The sequence below is a fragment of the Phalaenopsis equestris genome, unplaced genomic scaffold, assembly GCF_001263595.1.
Source record: "Phalaenopsis equestris unplaced genomic scaffold, ASM126359v1 Scaffold000002, whole genome shotgun sequence".
Lineage (NCBI taxonomy): Eukaryota > Viridiplantae > Streptophyta > Magnoliopsida > Asparagales > Orchidaceae > Phalaenopsis > Phalaenopsis equestris.
This window is the reverse complement of record NW_018164444.1, coordinates 15,762,233-15,780,108: the sequence shown is the minus strand read 5'-3', so window position 1 is coordinate 15,780,108 and position 17,876 is coordinate 15,762,233. Positions and strand designations below refer to the sequence as shown.

Genomic DNA, 17,876 nt, shown 5'->3' with positions numbered 1-17,876 from the left:
TGGTGGTATTCTGGTATATCAGTAAAATGTCACAAGTATACCATCATAATACCCATAATACTGTAGGTTAATGACCAGAATACTATTAATATACCACCAGGATACAACTACAATACTACAAGAATACCAACAGAATATGATCAGAATATCACAAGAATACCACTAGTTTACAATCATAATACCACTACTATACACTCAGAACGCCACAAGTATACCAACAAATTATCACAAATATGTCACCATAAAGAATATCACTATATATTATTAGAATATTATTAATATACTATCAGAATATCACAAAGATATCACAAGAATATGACAAGTATACCATCATAATACCACTAAATACTACTAAAATATCACTAGTATACTACGAAATTACCATTAGAATATTACAAAAATATTACCAAAGTACAATCGGATATCATTATAATATCATAAGAATGTCACAAAATGTCACATGAATATGACTAGAATACAAAAAAAAAAAAAAATCACCATAATACAACCAAAATATCACAAGTATATCACTATAATACCATCAGAATATCATTAGAATACCACCATAATTCTACCAAATATCATAATAATATAATTCATTTTTTTTCGATGTACCAGACAGATTTTGATTCGAGTCCTTAAAAAAATATATTTTTTATATTTTGTTAATTTATGAAATTGAGTCTCACGACTTTACAAATGATGTCTTATTATTGGAGTACGGATACAATGATATCCGGACTCCGGAAACAATATTTTCTTCTATTTATGAAATCATTGAAGTTTCAGAATGTTAAATGCACTTGTGTGTGTGCACATTTCTTGAGAGAAATTGTGTATGTTAAGGGCGTTGGCCTTCGTGAGGGTTTATATTATAATTACTCTCCTACATTCCCATTTTTTCTTATTTTAAGTTTATCGAAATTACACTTCTGCCACCATGACTAATATTGCCTCTATTCTTTAGCATTCGCTTTAATACAAGTATACTAGAGAAATTGGATTCTAGCATTGATAAGTGCCAATCTAGATCACAAGTTCTCTATTGGATATGTTAATTTAAAATGCTCTGCTTCTAATTAGGGCAGTTAGCTCTTAACTAGAGTTTGGATCTTGTTTGATAATTGACCATGTTTTAAATTGCTCAAAGTATAGGCTGGCTTATTTTCATTTAAAAAAAAGGTTCGAGCCAAAATAAATTCATTGAAACATGACATTAGTCCTCTTTGATATAAATATTTATATATATATATACCTTTTCAACTAATATATTTAGCTCGAATCGCTTGAAAGTCAACTTGAGTTTGATAATTTCAAACTCAAGTTAATAAACTCCAATTTTTTATTATTTTTGGAGTTTTTCTTATTTTTGTTTTCATTGACTTTTCATTGACTTTGTAAAAGTTGACTAGACTTTGTAAAAGTTGACGACCCCCCCGCCCCGACGCATTGCTTTTAATTATGAAGACGACCACAAGATTAAGTGATAAAAAATTTTTATGCCAGTAGTTTTGGGAAGATTTACTGATTTAGAGATCATTTTGAATTAAAATTTGTTTTTTATTTTTTGTTTTTAAAAATATCTTGTGCAATATTTTCTTACATATTTTTATTTTTGTTTTTCAAAATAAATGAACTTATTTATAAAAATATTTAAAATAGTTTTTAATTATTTTCAACATTTTAAAAAGACTACTAGTGGTGCTCACCCTCTGGCTTCTGTCTCATTGATGTATCTTGGCCATTGTTGTCGGCAACCCTTTGCCTTCATTGATTGGGTTTTAGTGATTTTAAAATAAAATTTTTTTTTTTTGTTTGAGTTGATAGTTTTATTAAGTTTTCAATTGCATTAGATCATGAGAAAGTTTAGGAGATAAGGGTTTATATTATAAGAAAATGAATAGCCTTAGAACATAAGACGAAACGTGAGTTCTATTAACTAAGTGGAGCCTTAAACCTAGTTTAACAAAGTGCAAAGGATTTATAATTTAATTCCATAAAAAATTGAATGAAGTCCAACTCTACTATACATACGATCTTACCTTGGAATGACTGCTAGCTAAACCCACCTAAATGTCTCAAAATCATGTGACCCGGTCATATGAAATGGATGAGAGGTAGGGTTATTGTTTATTATAAAAAGAGAAGCATGTCTTATACTTTACAACAACAATAACAACAGCAAAGACTTAATCCCACTACTTGGGGTCGGCTACATGAATCCTTTTTCTCCATTGCATCCTATTTAGTGTCAAATTTTCATTTAGTTCTAGTAAATTAAGATGATTTTTTATAAAATAAGCCCAAGTCTTCCTAGGTCTACCTTTGCCTTTCTTAACACAAGTCAAATCTAAAACATCTACTCTCCTAATCGGATCATCAGATGGTCGACGTTTAATGTGACCAAACCATCTAAGACGACTTTCTCTAATTTTGTCTGTCACAGGAGCTACACCAACCCTATCACGGATATATTCATTTCACAGTTTTGTCTCTAAGTGTAAAGCCACTCATCCACCTAATCATTTTCATCTCGGCAACACTTAACTTATTATTATACTTCTCTTTTAAAGGCTAACAGTCAGCGCCATATAGCATTGCAGGTCTCACTACCGTCTTATAATCACAGCATGTCTTATACTTTGATCATAAAAAATAAAGTAGCCTAATCTAGTATGTAATGCATCTAGCTAATGCAAAAAAAATTACATTTTAAATTTAATATTTTTTTGACTTATTGAAGATGTTTAAAGAAATTGACTAGCTGAAGAATCTTGCTTGATTTGGTTCAATTTGATGTTATATTTTGTGCTTAAAAGGCTATGTAAGAAGGTATGCAATCCTAAATATACATGCATGAAAAGTCTTAATGTCATGTAAAGTACAAAAGGTAGAATTCACAGTATAAGAGAAGTGATTCTCACTAGTCAGATTCTCCTCTTATGATGTAATGGGTGAGTGCTAAAAATATAGAGGAAGAACTAATATGATGCATATGATCTACCTGTCCGGATTATAAGGCAGACCTTATTAGTTTCTACTCAATTTTAAATATCATTTATATGTTACACAATACTAGGGATGTGGTTTAATTTTAATTTATTATTTATATTACTATTTCTTAGCTTAATTGAAAAACAATATTATAAATTATTAGTTTGGGTAGAAAAGCTATTCTAAGAGCCAACCCACACAATGATTTAAGCAAAGCACACCACTAATAAACTTAAAAAGCGTAGAGTTCTAATCATGCAATTATAAAAGTAAACACAATGAAGAAAATAATAATCAAATAAAATAAATAAGCCAATATGGCTAAAGAAAAACTTATGAAAGGCTTGTGTGACTGGACACCGATATAAACTAACCTAACTCTATTTATAGATTTGATTGAAAGTAAATAAATCCTATATTGACTATGGTTCGAAAACATAAAGCTTATCACAAAAGGAGCAAAATATAAGTATAATAGACATAAATGCTTTAATTGACTTATTACCTCCTATCCTACCAGAACCATGCTTAGGAGCAAAATTTTAGCACCTACAGAAAAGGCATAGAATTGCATTTCATTATTTTAATGATTGTCCTACTAAGTGCATGCAATTACAAAAAATAAGTGTCAGGATTACTAGATTAGATACCCTAACATCCAATCTAACCACAAACCACCTCAATATCAAGTCTAATAAGAAAAATTAAAAATCATCACAATTATAAAAATAATCATAATCTTAATTGCCCTAACGTAATGCTAGAGTCAGCAATCTAATAAAATCATCTAATGTGTGTGTGGTTTGTATGGTGAGCCAAAATGTTAGGCTTTTAGTTTCAATTAATCTAAAAATTGCAAATTAATTTGAGGATAAATATATTTATCTTAATTTATTTATTTCTTATGTAATTTAGTTATTTAAAATTAAGTTTTTTTTATCAAAATGGCTTGAAATTATTTTTAATATTTAGTTTTTGTTATATGGTTTCTTTGATGAAATTTTTAATATTAAAAGCCTTTTGAGGTTTTTAAATTTGTGTTTTTTCACTTGAATTATTTTCTTACAAATGTTGTTTTTTATTTAATTTAATTAACTAAAGGACATTTACTCTTTACTCTAAGTAACTACTAGTGGTTAATTAAGGCTTTAAGACATGTTTGATAGTGATTTAAATAATTTTTACATTACTTTGGATATTATTATTATTATTATTATTATTATTATTATTATTATATGTTTTATTCCAATCTTTGCTTATATTTGACTTTCAAGAAAGAAACTTATGAAGCAACAAATGAAGTCATACAGTCTTGTATATATATTATGCTCCATGAATATGAAATCTTCCAAATGCTATCTAATGAAAGAATTTTGAAATGTACACTTGTTTTACAAAAAATGTTACATCCTTGTATGCACTTGATATAGTTTTATCTAATGCAAAAAGAGAATAAAATTCTAAGATATATGCATGAATCATGGGATGCTAAGGTTATGGTAATTTATAAATCAAAATTTTTATCCACTTATTCATTTGATCATCTACTTGGTTTTCATAAAACTTCTGAAGAAAAAGTTCACATAGACAAACAAACTTGGTGGAATGACAGAAGATCATGCTAAAAACTAAAGACACAAAACAAAGATAGTCTAAGGATGGAGAGAACAAAGCAATTTGTCTCTACTTCAAAAAATAAAAGAGAAAATATTTTTGTAGGAAAATGGATAAGATAAAGGTAAAAGTAAATGTAAATCATCTACTTATGGCATTTTCTTTGAGTATAATTATAATAGGCAAAGTCACATCAAGTTATGAGCTTTTGAGCTCAACTTAGATTCAAAAATGTTAGAGACAAAATAGAGGAGGAAATTACAAATCCCTGCTTAATGACTGATGAAAAACTGGGCAAATCAAATATCTAAGAGGTATTAAACGTTACATAAGATGAACTATCTACATTTGTTGAAAAAATATAAACATAATTTAAGAAAGTAAAAATGAAATATACAATTTTGAATAAATAATTTTGCACACTACATGAAGAACACAATACCTTGAAATATAATTCACTAAGATTAAAAATGAACTTGAAAATAGGAATCATAAACTTTTTTAAACTAAGGAAGCACAACAAGAGTTAGAAAAAAAATTAGATTGTTATGAATGATAAGAACACAATTTAAGGGTTGATATAAGTATAACTAAAAGCGCAAAATAAGATCTTAGAAAAGAATTTTCAATACTTTGAAAATTTGTCACTAATCTAACAAAATCATCTGGACCACCTAGGCGAACATTCCACTATAACAAAAAAACATTTAAATCTAAAAAAATTATATAAGAATTTCCTAGCACATGTTATTCTTGTGGATGCATAACTCATTATGCCTTTATAGAACCCATGTGAAAACACCATTAAGCTGGAGAAAAAAAAAAGATTAAAATTCATCATTGTATGCTTTATCCTACTTTATTGAAGGGACCCAAAATGATCTATTTTTTAAGGTTACCAACTAGTTGTATGAACAAGTATGCCTTCACAGAATGTTAGTGAATGCATATGATGTCAAGATAGTGGGTGATCTAGACATATTATTAGTGACAAAAATAAGTTCCTAGCACTTGAACCTAGAAAGGGTTGAATGGTGACTCTTTGTAACTATAATAAATTGAAAGTAATTGTTTTTGGTATTGTTAACAAAAGTAATTTAATTATTAATGAAAATATCCTTTTAGTTAATTGCATCCAACATAATTTGTTAAGTATCAAACAACTATACAACAAAACAATAAACATTTAATTAATGCTTTAACGAACTTGTATGATAAAACTATTTTTTAGGCACAAATATTAATAATATGAATATGATAGATTTGGATAATATGAAAAGCACAAAATAGTTTTGTTGTCTTAAGATAATATTAGAAGAGCTATGGTTGTGGCATAAGAGACTATATCATGCTAGTATGAAAACTCTTATGAAAATCTCACACTCAAAACTTAATTAGAGGGATAACTAAAATATAATTTACCAATGAACATCTTTGTGAAGCTTGCAAACTTGGAAAATAATTTAGTGCATCTTTTCATCCACCAAGGATTTAGTTACATCTAGGACCATAGAAATCTTACATATGGACTGGTTTGGACCAATCAACTCCACACGATTTGGAGAAAATTTTTATGCAATTTTAATTGTAAATGGTTTCATATAGTTCACATAGATGAAATTGTAAGTCATAAAAGTGAATCAGCTGCTTCCTTTAAAATATTCATTCCATGGGTATAAAGAAAAATTGGCTATAACATGACAACAAGACAAAGTAATCATGAAGGTGAATTTGAAAATGAAATTTTGAAATATTCTATGCGAGCATCATACGATCCTGCATTGTCTTTGCACTGTGTGTCATCGGCCACCTAAGGACAGTGGTTCGCTCTCCTACCGTTTTGCACGGGCACTACCACCTGTGGCTAGTTCTACTCTTATGGGGTCCAATTTCTCATCAGGGATGTGATGGACCTCAGGATTTCAGCAATTTGATTCGACACCTGCTCTCATCTCTTCTATTTCTCTTTACATGTGTTCCTAAATCTCATCCTGCGGGGGATCCAAGTTGGCTACAGCTCTTTGGTTGTTTCTTCTCTCTGTGATTGTTGTACTCATTTTCTTGTTAACAACATAACTCCACGCTCACTACATCTTTAAGGATGTTGAATTCAAATCAATCCAGGAGGCCTGCCCAATGAATAGAATGCTGGAGGAAAAGCGAGGGGGGAGTAATGACACAATAATGAACATACATTTGTGTATTCATTATTCATGAAAAGGACCCCCTATTTATAAGAACGAGTCATTGTACATTTACACACTGTAGCCCCAATATGTAGGTACAATAGGAGCATTTTAGTCCGTACATAAATGTGGCCCACTGGACCCATGAGCATGGTCGAGCTGTTACTAGGACAAGCGGCTACCAGGCAGGGTGATTGTCCGCCTGAGCTGCTATTTGCAAAGGATACACGACTCCCACCCAAAGACTATGAGGTTCGTCTTTACTCTCTCGACCTATCTGAGTTAGAAGGTGATTTGTCCGTTTAGATGCTTCTAGTCCTATGAATTTTTCAGGCACAGTATGCTTTTTATTTTCTCGAGGCATAACATTCTTCCGAAAGTGTGGGTTGATTGTCAATCGTTTAGTCCCAGATCGTACTTGTTAGGCCCCGCTGGGCCACATCACTCCTGTCAGCAAGATTTATTTTTGATTCATGCTCACCTTTTTTTAATGTACAATATTAGATCTTCAAAATAATAAATTTCATAAATGATCAATGCAACCAAAACCAGGGGAATCTAACAGATATTTCCACAAGCAATAATGAACTATAAAATAGCACTAAATCAAATTGTCACAATCCTAAAAATGCATACATATATCTTTAAAAACAAGAGAAAAAAACAAAACAAAATAATAATAATAATAATAATAACACTGAAAGAAACAAAATATTTTAGTGATGATCAAGATAATTTCATTACAACACAGAACTACAACCAAACAGCCCCTAATGCAATCTTTATAAAATAATTTATTCATAAACTACAACATTGGGCTTTCAAATAATCCTAACAGCTCATATTTTACATGTTAGAAACCACCAATTTCTTCACCTCAAAGAACAAATCAAATTCATTTGCACAGAAGTCCTCAGTACCGTCAAACTTCTGAACTATATATTGCCTTTCTCTCATCATCATAGCCAGCTGCTCTGCCTCTCCTACCAATGATGTATGAAGGGGGAGAAGGATTATTATACTGTATATTGAGACCTTTGAAGCTACGGGCAACAAAAAAATCAACCCCCGATTGAGCCGATCCATTGAATAAAATCGAATCAGACGGTCGGTCGATTGAGTTCATAGCTGCCTTTGACAACTCCAACCCAACTGATTCATCATTTCTTTGTCCTTCATTTTCTGCCAAAAAAGACATGTCCTCCTTTAATAAATAGCTTGTGACAGGATAAAAGGGTAAAGTGTCTAAATAATCCCCTGAATTTACATGGGGCTATTTTAATCCAGAGTCCATAAGAGTATTAAATTAGTCCACAAATTCTTTTATAATAGGCTAAAATAGTCCCAAGAGAAATCTATCTCAGCTCCTATTAAAACAATTTTCAGTAATTGACTCTTATGGACTTCAAGACTAAATTTATCCCTGCAAAGAGTCGGGGAACCATTTTAACAATCTTCTCAGGTGACAAATGTACATATTAACCAACAAGAATCAAATGATAAATCTTCAAAACATTAACAATAAGAATATAAAAAAACAGGAAATTTACGTACGCACCACACTATTCCTATGTATTCACATATCTAACCCCCTAAGTTTGTTATTTACACTTATAGCACCCTTGTGGCATAAACCTATGCATGAAATGGTGCATTTCACTTTTACAAATGCAGTGATGGTAGTATTTATTTATGTAATGTTAAAGATTTGAATGGTATGCATGTAAATATGAATGTTTAGATGTAAGCTATGTAAATACATAAGAATTGTTTGGTATGTATGTAAATGCTCCCAAAAAAAAGAAAGAAAAAAAAAGAAAAGAAAGAACAAATAAATATATAAAATGAAGGAAATACCATGAGGCTGAACATCTTCTATGTAGCCACCTTTGAAAAATGAAAACCGAGCTTCATGAAAGTGATTGAAATCTCCCGGTGAAGAGATCATCAAGTCGCCAAACTCCACCACATATTCTCCAGTCCAATCTTTCCCCCTGCAAAAGTTTAAGGAGATTTGGAGCCAAAGATTAGAATGAGGGAGAAATTGAACTTGAAAGTTTTAAATCAAATGTTCTTAAAACATTTAAAATCCTGTAGAACATCATTCATTTAAAATGAAATAAGCAATTTCATCACGCCTTGTACAGAACCCAAAGTTGACGAATATGCACTTTAATCATTGTTTCTTAACTGACACAATGTTAGCCAACTAAAAGGATAATTCTCCCCTCGAATAAAACCAACCTTGATCAACTTTTTGACATTGATCATATAAAATTTGTCAAGCAAGAAAATCCACCAAGGTTACATGCAGACAAGAGGGCATTGTGGCGGGGGGCATTAACAAACATAGCACACAATTCTTATGTATTTACATATTCCGCACCAAAACTTTCATATTTATACACATATTCATTTAAATCTTTAACACCAAATAGCACTATTACCACATTTTACAAGTTATGTACACCAATTCATGAATAGGCTTAAAACACCAAACTACTATGTATGTAAATATGAAGGTTTTGTTGTGAGACATGTAAATATATAAGAATTGTGTGCTGCGTATGTAAATTTCCCAAAAAAAAAAAAAAAGTTTAAACACACAAATGGTGAAGAGTGAAAATACGATTCTGAAAAGTTTTCCTTATGAGAAATAACCAAACCTGCCAAAAGCTAACGTTGCTTCAAAAGGAGTTATAACTGGAGCCAGAAAATCTTTGCTATCCAAGAGAGCAGTTTGAGCACAAGAGACGTAGACAAAAACATCACACTGTAAATAAAAGGGACATTTACATATACACCATCCAATGTTTATGTATTCATATATCTAACACCCAAACTTTGCTTATTACATTTATTTCACACAAGTCTTTCATATCACATAAAAAATGCCACTATTTTTACTTTTAAACGTAAAATAAACCTTCTCATGCACAAGTAAGATGGCATGAATGTAAAAATTGAAGTTTAGGTGTTAGATATATAAATAAAGAAAACTTGAGTGGTATGTATGTAAATCTTCCAAAATTAAAAAAAATATCAATAAATATTTGATTGAAAGACATTATTTGGTTTTAATCTCTCATTACCTCAGGAAAGTTGGCGAGTTTGGCAGTGTTAGGTCTTCCCATGACTAAGGTGTAAGATTTCTTCCCAGCTCCTTCAATCAATTCTTTCATCTGATTAATCATCCTAAGATAACCAGCTGCAAATGCAGGTTGCAGATTAATCAGTTTAGGTAGATGATACATAGTAATCATTCTGTAAAAAACAACGCAGATGGAACTAATTCTAGTTGTAGTCAGATTAAGCAGAAATATAATTCGTAAATAAAGGAATACCGAGATAGATTTCCATACAAACCACCGAATTCTTATGTATTTGCATATCTAACACCTAAACTTTAATTTTTACATAGATGCCACCTTGCCTGTAGATAAAAAATATGTATTTGACTTTTAAAAAGTTAAAATAGTGGTATTTATGTAAAAAAGTAAAGTTTAGGTGTTAGATATATAGGAATTGGGTGATATGTATGTAAATGTCTCGGTAAACTATCACACACAGAAATGTTTATGCTCCACTGACAGCATATTCTATGAGGTTTTCAAAATTGAACAAAAATACTGAAAGTAAGATTTGTAAAAAAATTGCTTTTAACATACCAATAGCTAGAGTTCCCACCAAAATGCCAACAATATTAGCATCCTTTGCCTTCTCGACAAGATAATATCTGTTCAAACACGCCAAAAGTATGAAGACAAACAAGGAAAAACTAACTATACTTTCATTCACAGAGAAAATGTGGAGGAAATATACCTGCGTTTCAGAGTTTTTCTCTGGCCAGAGAAGTCACGTAGAAACTGGCTTCTCTCAGGGTCATATCTAACTGAAGTATCAAGTCATATGGAAATATCAAGAAGCGTAATTGCATGAGAAAATGTTCCAACAAAAAGCTTCAAATCATGCATAAATCAAAATTATTATAATAAAAAAACGAATAGAGTTTCAAAAATCATCTCCCAACTATTCATATATGGGTCATTTTAGTGTCAAAGTCAATAAAAAAACTATATTGATTCCTAGACTTCTTTAATATGGGCTGAAATAGTCCTCCATGGGAACTATTTAGCCCCATTTAAAAGATTTTGGGAGCAAAGTAGCATTTCATAAACTCCGGCACTAAAATGGGCCCCTGCAGTTAAGTCAGAGATCATTTTAACACTTTTCTCATAAAACAATCAACAGCTTATTTCACCTATTTCACAACTGTTGAATGTAAGAACAACATTTGCAAAAGCAGAATCTGCAGATCCAATCCAAACCATAATGTAATCATCAATCTTCTTATCCACTGGAATACTCCATTCTAGACCTCCAAGACCATATCTGGTACCAGTGACTAATTTACTACATTTCTCCGACTTCAAAGTTTTCTCCTTATGACCACAATTTAAAACTACAACTTTCGTGTTGCGTCCATTTATTCCATCATTATCATCAGACGGATTTATGATCGAAGAAGTAACCTCTGCATATCGAACTATTTGACTAAACCCAGCTGATGGCAATGAACTCACCATTTTTGCTTTTATGTCCTCTAAAGCATGCGCATATTCCAATCCAAATAGGATCTGCTCTCAGGAAGAGAAAGAAACAATAATATGAATATCAAGAAGACAATAAATCCTTTATTTTTCATAACAATGAGATCAATCTTCTTCAAATAGGAAAATAAAAATAAACTATATCTATAAGCACAGAAAATTGCAGGTATGAATGTTAAAAAAAAAGAGCAAAATGTCAAAACAGTCACCGGATTGTATGCATGGGGCCATTTTAGTCCCATATTATATAAAAGTATCAAATTAGCGCCTGGACTTTTTAAATCGGGGCTGTATTACTTCTCCATGGGGACTAATCCCATATTAAAAGAGTACGGGGTCTAAATTGGCACTTTAATAGACTTCTGGCCTAAAATGATCCCCATCAAAAAAGTCAAGAGACCATTTTGACACTTTTCTCTTAATAAAATTAACAGTGCTTCTCTGATCTTCCAAGGTCTCATTTTGTGTGATTGTTCTGAACCTCACAGATTGGTTGTGAACAATCTCACACAACCATTATTGGAAAATTAAAGATCACCTACATAACATCTGCTTTGAAAAACACATGCAGTTTATTAGCTTCTAAGATGCTACTGATCAACCGGAAATATAAAATTAGCTATGAACTTTCCAACGGGCTTGCCATATTTAGGCCTACAGGCTACAGCCTTAACAATTGTAACAAACAAAACAATAGCAAATAAAATTTTAAGAAGTCAAGGATGGATAACAAACACAAATTTTGAAACTCACATAGCCTTCCAAGTCTATCAAGAAAAAGAAGATAAATACAACAAATTTTGGCACTATTTTGATCTCATACAGTTAAATAAGACCAAAATGATATTACAAGCATGACTAGCACTCTTACAATACGATTTGGCAGTCAGGTGAGTTTCATCTAAATGAGCAACTATATTGAATTTAACAAAATCAAAAGGTTAAGATAAGAGTATTAGTGGAATCCCAAGTTTTCTTTTCATAATAGTATAGATTCCACATCTTAATTAAAAAAGCAATTTTCATGTGTAAATGTTCCGTGTTGGGCTTTCATTCCCCTTGATGTGCCGAGGTTACAAGTGGCATAGTTAATGGGAGAATTTACAGGATTGAAAAAAACAGGTTTTACATGTTCACAGTCTAGCAGCAAAGGTTCTTCGCATTATATATCAACTAAGAAAATGGCAGAAATTCTATGACAAATGACTGAGAAATAATCAAATCCATGACGGGATGTTATTATGATGAGGGAGGAGACAATTTAAAGGGGGCAAGGCCAATAGGAAATCATTGTTTTTGCTCAATTTGCTAATCTAATACATCAAAACGTGAAGGTCATCAATAGGTGAAAATCATTCATCATCCATACAAAGCAATTATAAAAAAAAGCAAATTTACAAACATACAGCACAATTCTTATGTATTCACATATCTAAAACCTAAAGTGTGATCTTTACATTTATGACACTTTAGTGCTATAAATCTATGCATAAAAGGTCTATTTCACTTTTGCAAAGTTAGTAATAGTGGTACTTTGATGTGATGTTAAAGATTTGAGTGATTTGCACGCAAATATTAAAATTTAGCTATTAGATATGTAACTGTATAAGAATTGTGTGCAATGTATGTAAATGGCCCTAGAAAGAAGGATACATACCAAAATCGGCTTATTGTTTGATGATAGGTTGTGATGTAAGGATTGCACACAAACAAGTACATCAATCGAGGATTTCCCAAAGACAAAGAAGGCAGGCAGTGTTGTTAATCTGCGAGTAAAAAAAAATGAAATTTAGAAACTTTGAAACCTTGTTAATGGTGGATGGAGCCCTGCAGGGTCTGTTGGGCAATCATAATCAAATGGTACAATATGCTCAACTCTAAAAAACTAACATAGAAAAAAATTAATCAAGAAAACAGGAATAATTCATCCTAGCAATTAAGACTTTAAGAGGGTGTTCGCTAGCATACTTTTAATAAGATTTCCAGCTGGATTTAACGTAAATCTAACCAAACATGTAAAAGAAGGAAGTTAAATCCAGTGATCCGCTAAATCCAATTTTGCTTTTCGTTGTGACGAAAATCTACATTTATTAAATCTGATTTGTAGGTGGATTTAATAGTTTTATCACAGGAAAAAAAACACACCTCTATGGCTCCCGTTGGTGCGTCCCTGGTTGTACGATGCCCCAAAGGGAGGAATTCAAAACGATTACCTCACCGTCCATCGTCTACTTCCAACGAATTGTTCTAATTCATATGAATCTGACATCATCCCTCACAACATTTCAAAATTTCTATACAAAACCTAAGAACGAATTTTTTTTCTTTCGCAATGGGAGAAAGCTTTCTGAGGTCAAGTTGACATGTATACCTGCTCTGGGAGTCAACATGAGAAAACATAATGAAAATGGTCGACAATGAGTGTGATAATGTGGGTTTCAAGCTTAGCCTCGACAGCCTCCGACTCTGCCCAAATATCATCTTATTGTGAGCCAGACTGCGCGAGTATGTTCAGACAATCAAAATTTATTTAAGATAAGACTTTCTATAAATGAAAAGAGCAAACGTGAAGGAAACACTCTGATTTGTAAAAGGATTTAACGGATTTATCTTACGAAGAAAAACACGTCTGTGGCTCCCGTTGTCGCTTCCTTGATCGCAAAATGCCCCAAAGAGAGGAATTTGACGCGATCACCTCACTATACATCGTCGACTTCCAATGGATTGTTCCAGTTCTTCGAAATCTGACATCATCCCTTACACAATTTTGTTTTTTCTACACAAGTCCTACAAGTAATTAATTTTTTCTTTTGTCATGGGAGAAAGCTTTTCGAGGTCATGTTGACCCCTATACCTGCTCCAGAAATCAACATGAGAAAATATGATCAAAATGGCCAACAATGTGTGATAATGTGCGATTTGAGCTTTGCCTCGACGACCGCTGGTTGTGCCCAAATATCATCTTATCATGAAACAGACTACACGAGGATGTGCGAAACATCAAAATTTATTTATGACAAGACTTTCTATAATTGAAAGGAGCATGTTATGAATGCGACACATGCAAGCATCTTATCATGAAACAGACTACACGAGGATGTGCGGAACATCAAAATTTATTTATGACAAGACTTTTTATAATTAAAAGGAGCATGTTATGAATGCGACACATGCAATTCCGGCCTAAATCATTTTGATGACTGCTGACATAATCCAAACATTCTCCAATCGTAAAATGGACTGCTCTGATGCATCCATATTATCGAACATACATAAAATAGATGCACATTATGCCCGTGTATCTGCACGAACGAGAAACAAATGCAACCTGAGATGAGCAATAACGAATCTTGCAAGTAATCACACACACACACACACACGTATATATATATATATAAGTTACGTAAAAATAATTTAATAAAATTAAAAAGAATCACGGTTAATATGTAATTTAATTTAATTGCATTGAAATTACTTAAAATAAATACATAAATCAGTTTTCATAATTAAACTTTATAAAAATAACAATAATAATAAATAAAACATGAAATTTGAAATCTTTGTATATACTGCGTTAAAATTCCAGAATTTTCACTTGGTACACTATCGAGATTGCTACCTCGTCCCATCATCTATCAGAGCCAAACAGAAAAAAAAGACATAGCCTAATACTACCCCACTCCGCTTTTAATATCACACCCAAGTCCTCCCTCATACGCAAAAACACCAAAACTACTTGGTCTTCCCTCATTCCCTCCTCTTAAGCTGAATCATGGCCCAACAAGCTCCCTCATCTCCTCCAAAGCGACGTCCTCCCTCCTACTCAACTTGCTCACCAATAGTCTCCGAACACGAAAATGAACAAACTCAAATATTGTAAAGCAAATCATAACACGTCCCACCTTATTTATAGGAGAGAGATAATTTCTTGTGGGGCCCACTTGATTAAACTTTAAACGCTATAAGAAAAAAGACAATATTCAACTATGCACTTAAGAGGTTATCATTTGTCTCCTACTCGCCACAGGATCCACAACCTCTATATGAGAGGACAAAATACGATATTTAAGAGGCTTAAAGTAAAATCTTGCACTCATCTCAAAGCAAAATATGTTGTAGCAAGCTTTCAAATTTTGAAAATACTTTAGGATCTCCACATCTCTTGAGGCTACCTTCAACTTAAATGCATCTCTTAAAAAAAATGTGTGACCACTTCAAAATATATGCACATTAAAAAACTAGCCTACATGTGCTCTGATCAATATGCAAGTTGCTTAATCATATGGTCTGAGAATGTTACGCATGCAGAAAATAAATTTAAGTTAAAATGTAATTTGAATTGAGACCATGCATCGATCTTAAAAGCATATATTCTCGATCAGATTTAAGTAATTTAAAAAATCCATGCATACTATGAGCTAATTTTTCAAATGCATTGTGATGCGTGCACATAACAAAATGCTTGCATGTACTCCGACCGATGTGTTAAATGCTTATAGACGTGATTTAAGAATGCTACACACAAAAAATTAAATTAAGATAAATTGTACTCCATATTGAGAATTGTGCGCATTTTCAAAACCTTTGCAAAATCTCTTTTTCAAAAGTCAATTTAAAAATTATTAATAAATGTACATTCTTGAGCAGACCATCTTGTCTATAGTGCAAGGTTTGATCTTTTTCCTTAACAAAGACTGGAGTTAACAAAACTGACCTCCTAAGAAGAATTGGATTTAACAGAATTGATATTTTCTTTGAATGCTCAAGCCACTAAATTTACTTATTAAATAAGCATTTTAATATCATATCATCGATGATAGCCGAGTTCATAGAAGATTTTAACCAAAGAGATTCTTTTTTAGAATTAAGTTCCAAAATTTATTCAAATAATTCAATTTATGAATGTGATCCTCTAAAGTTAAATAAAATCGACGAACTTCAAAATAACATAAATACCATAATAATGATCGTGTTGATAGGAGATTCAAATCGGATGAATATATTCTTAAATTTTATTCTGTATGATTCGATAATTTAAAGTTATTATGTGAAATCTACTAGTCCTTAAGAAAAAAAATACAACTGCCCACTGCAACTGTTTATGAAGGGTAATAGATCCAAATTAACTTAAACTCAAAAAAGAGCAAGTATCATATAAATGATACTACTAAATTTACATCAGTAAGGAGGTGGCTTGTGTCATTTGCTTGTGTGGTTTGGCCCAATGACTCCACAGTGAAGCGGATACGACCAAAGTCTTCTGAGTGGATGGTTTGGCCAATAAGCTACACATGGTGATGTGGCTAATAGACTCCATCAGATGATTTGGTCAGTATACTCTATCTGGTGCTTAGGCTAGTATGATCCATACAGTAGTTTGGCCGATAAGGCTCCACTATATTATGGTCACAGATCCAGCCCGCTGGTTCCCAAATGACTGCTTATTTGGGTTGTGCATTATATAGTATATTTGATAGGGCATGAAGCCCTATGTAAGCTAAGATTGACTTAAATTATTCCCCTTCTATGAAGCACTAACAACTCCAATACATGTCATACTTGTGTCTGACACGGACACGGCTCCGACAAGAGCCAATACATATCAGACACTCTATTAATCGTATCGTGCTTTTCATTTAATTCGACACTTTTTGAACACCGCTCCACACATTTCGAACACCACTCGACACGGCTACTTGACACGGCTCGACACTGACATGGGAACTTAAATTTGAGTGGCATCAAAGAAAAATTCAAAGTAGCAACACAAAATCAAAGTTGCGGTACTTTGTTGATCTTTGTGTCACCTCACAATCTTTCTTCGCAGCCCTGCCGAAGTAAGTGACAAGCAAGCCATCATCGAGCATCACTAATCGAAGCAAGTGAGTTGTCCAGTAGCCCTAATTGACACAAAAGAGTCGTCAATCAGCCCCGATCGAAGAAAGAGAGTTGTCAAGAAGCCCTGATCGAAGCAATGGAGTCGTAGAGCAGCCCTGATTGAAGCGAGGGAGTCGCAATCCAGAGCTTTGACATTAGCTAGGGCACGATCAAGAGCATCGACTCAAGCTAGGGCACAATCTAAAGCACGATACAGAGCTTCCATACGATCCAAAGCTTTGATGTGAGCTAAGGAATAATCCAGAGCATCGATATGATCAAGAGCACAATCCACGCGTGAGGGTTTAGTGGTTAGAATTTCATCCTTTATTTATCTTTTCAATGTTAAATAATAAATAAATGTGTGATATGCATATAAATGCCCCATTATTCTTTTACTACAAAGTTTAATTTGGTAATTTCTCAAACTTGAGCAATTACTAAGTTGAACACGAGTTGCTTGCAAACATTAAGATAAATTGACAATATAAGATGTGGTCATGAGATTCTTCATGAATACTCTCTTCAAATATGTTCATCTATGTGATATATTCTGTTAAGTAGTATTTTCTATATATATATATATATATATATA

At 32.4% G+C, this 17,876-nt stretch overlaps 1 protein-coding gene across 2 annotated transcripts in view; it reads right to left on the bottom strand.

Annotated features, from left to right (window-relative positions):
- Positions 1-7,510: 7,510 nt before the first annotated feature.
- LOC110017860 (2-(3-amino-3-carboxypropyl)histidine synthase subunit 2) overlaps positions 7,511-17,876 on the bottom strand; it is a 23,547-nt gene continuing 13,181 nt past the window's right edge. For both annotated transcript variants that reach the window (XM_020715001.1, XM_020715002.1), the window contains exons 3-10: positions 13,062-13,170; positions 11,056-11,431; positions 10,617-10,686; positions 10,463-10,530; positions 9,887-10,002; positions 9,461-9,567; positions 8,652-8,788; positions 7,511-7,976 (exon numbers count right to left, since the gene is read on the bottom strand). In XM_020715001.1, the coding sequence (XP_020570660.1) occupies positions 7,717-7,976; positions 8,652-8,788; positions 9,461-9,567; positions 9,887-10,002; positions 10,463-10,530; positions 10,617-10,686; positions 11,056-11,431; positions 13,062-13,170 (1,243 nt within the window). In that variant the 3' untranslated portion in view covers positions 7,511-7,716. The remainder of the gene's footprint in view (positions 7,977-8,651; positions 8,789-9,460; positions 9,568-9,886; positions 10,003-10,462; positions 10,531-10,616; positions 10,687-11,055; positions 11,432-13,061; positions 13,171-17,876) is intronic.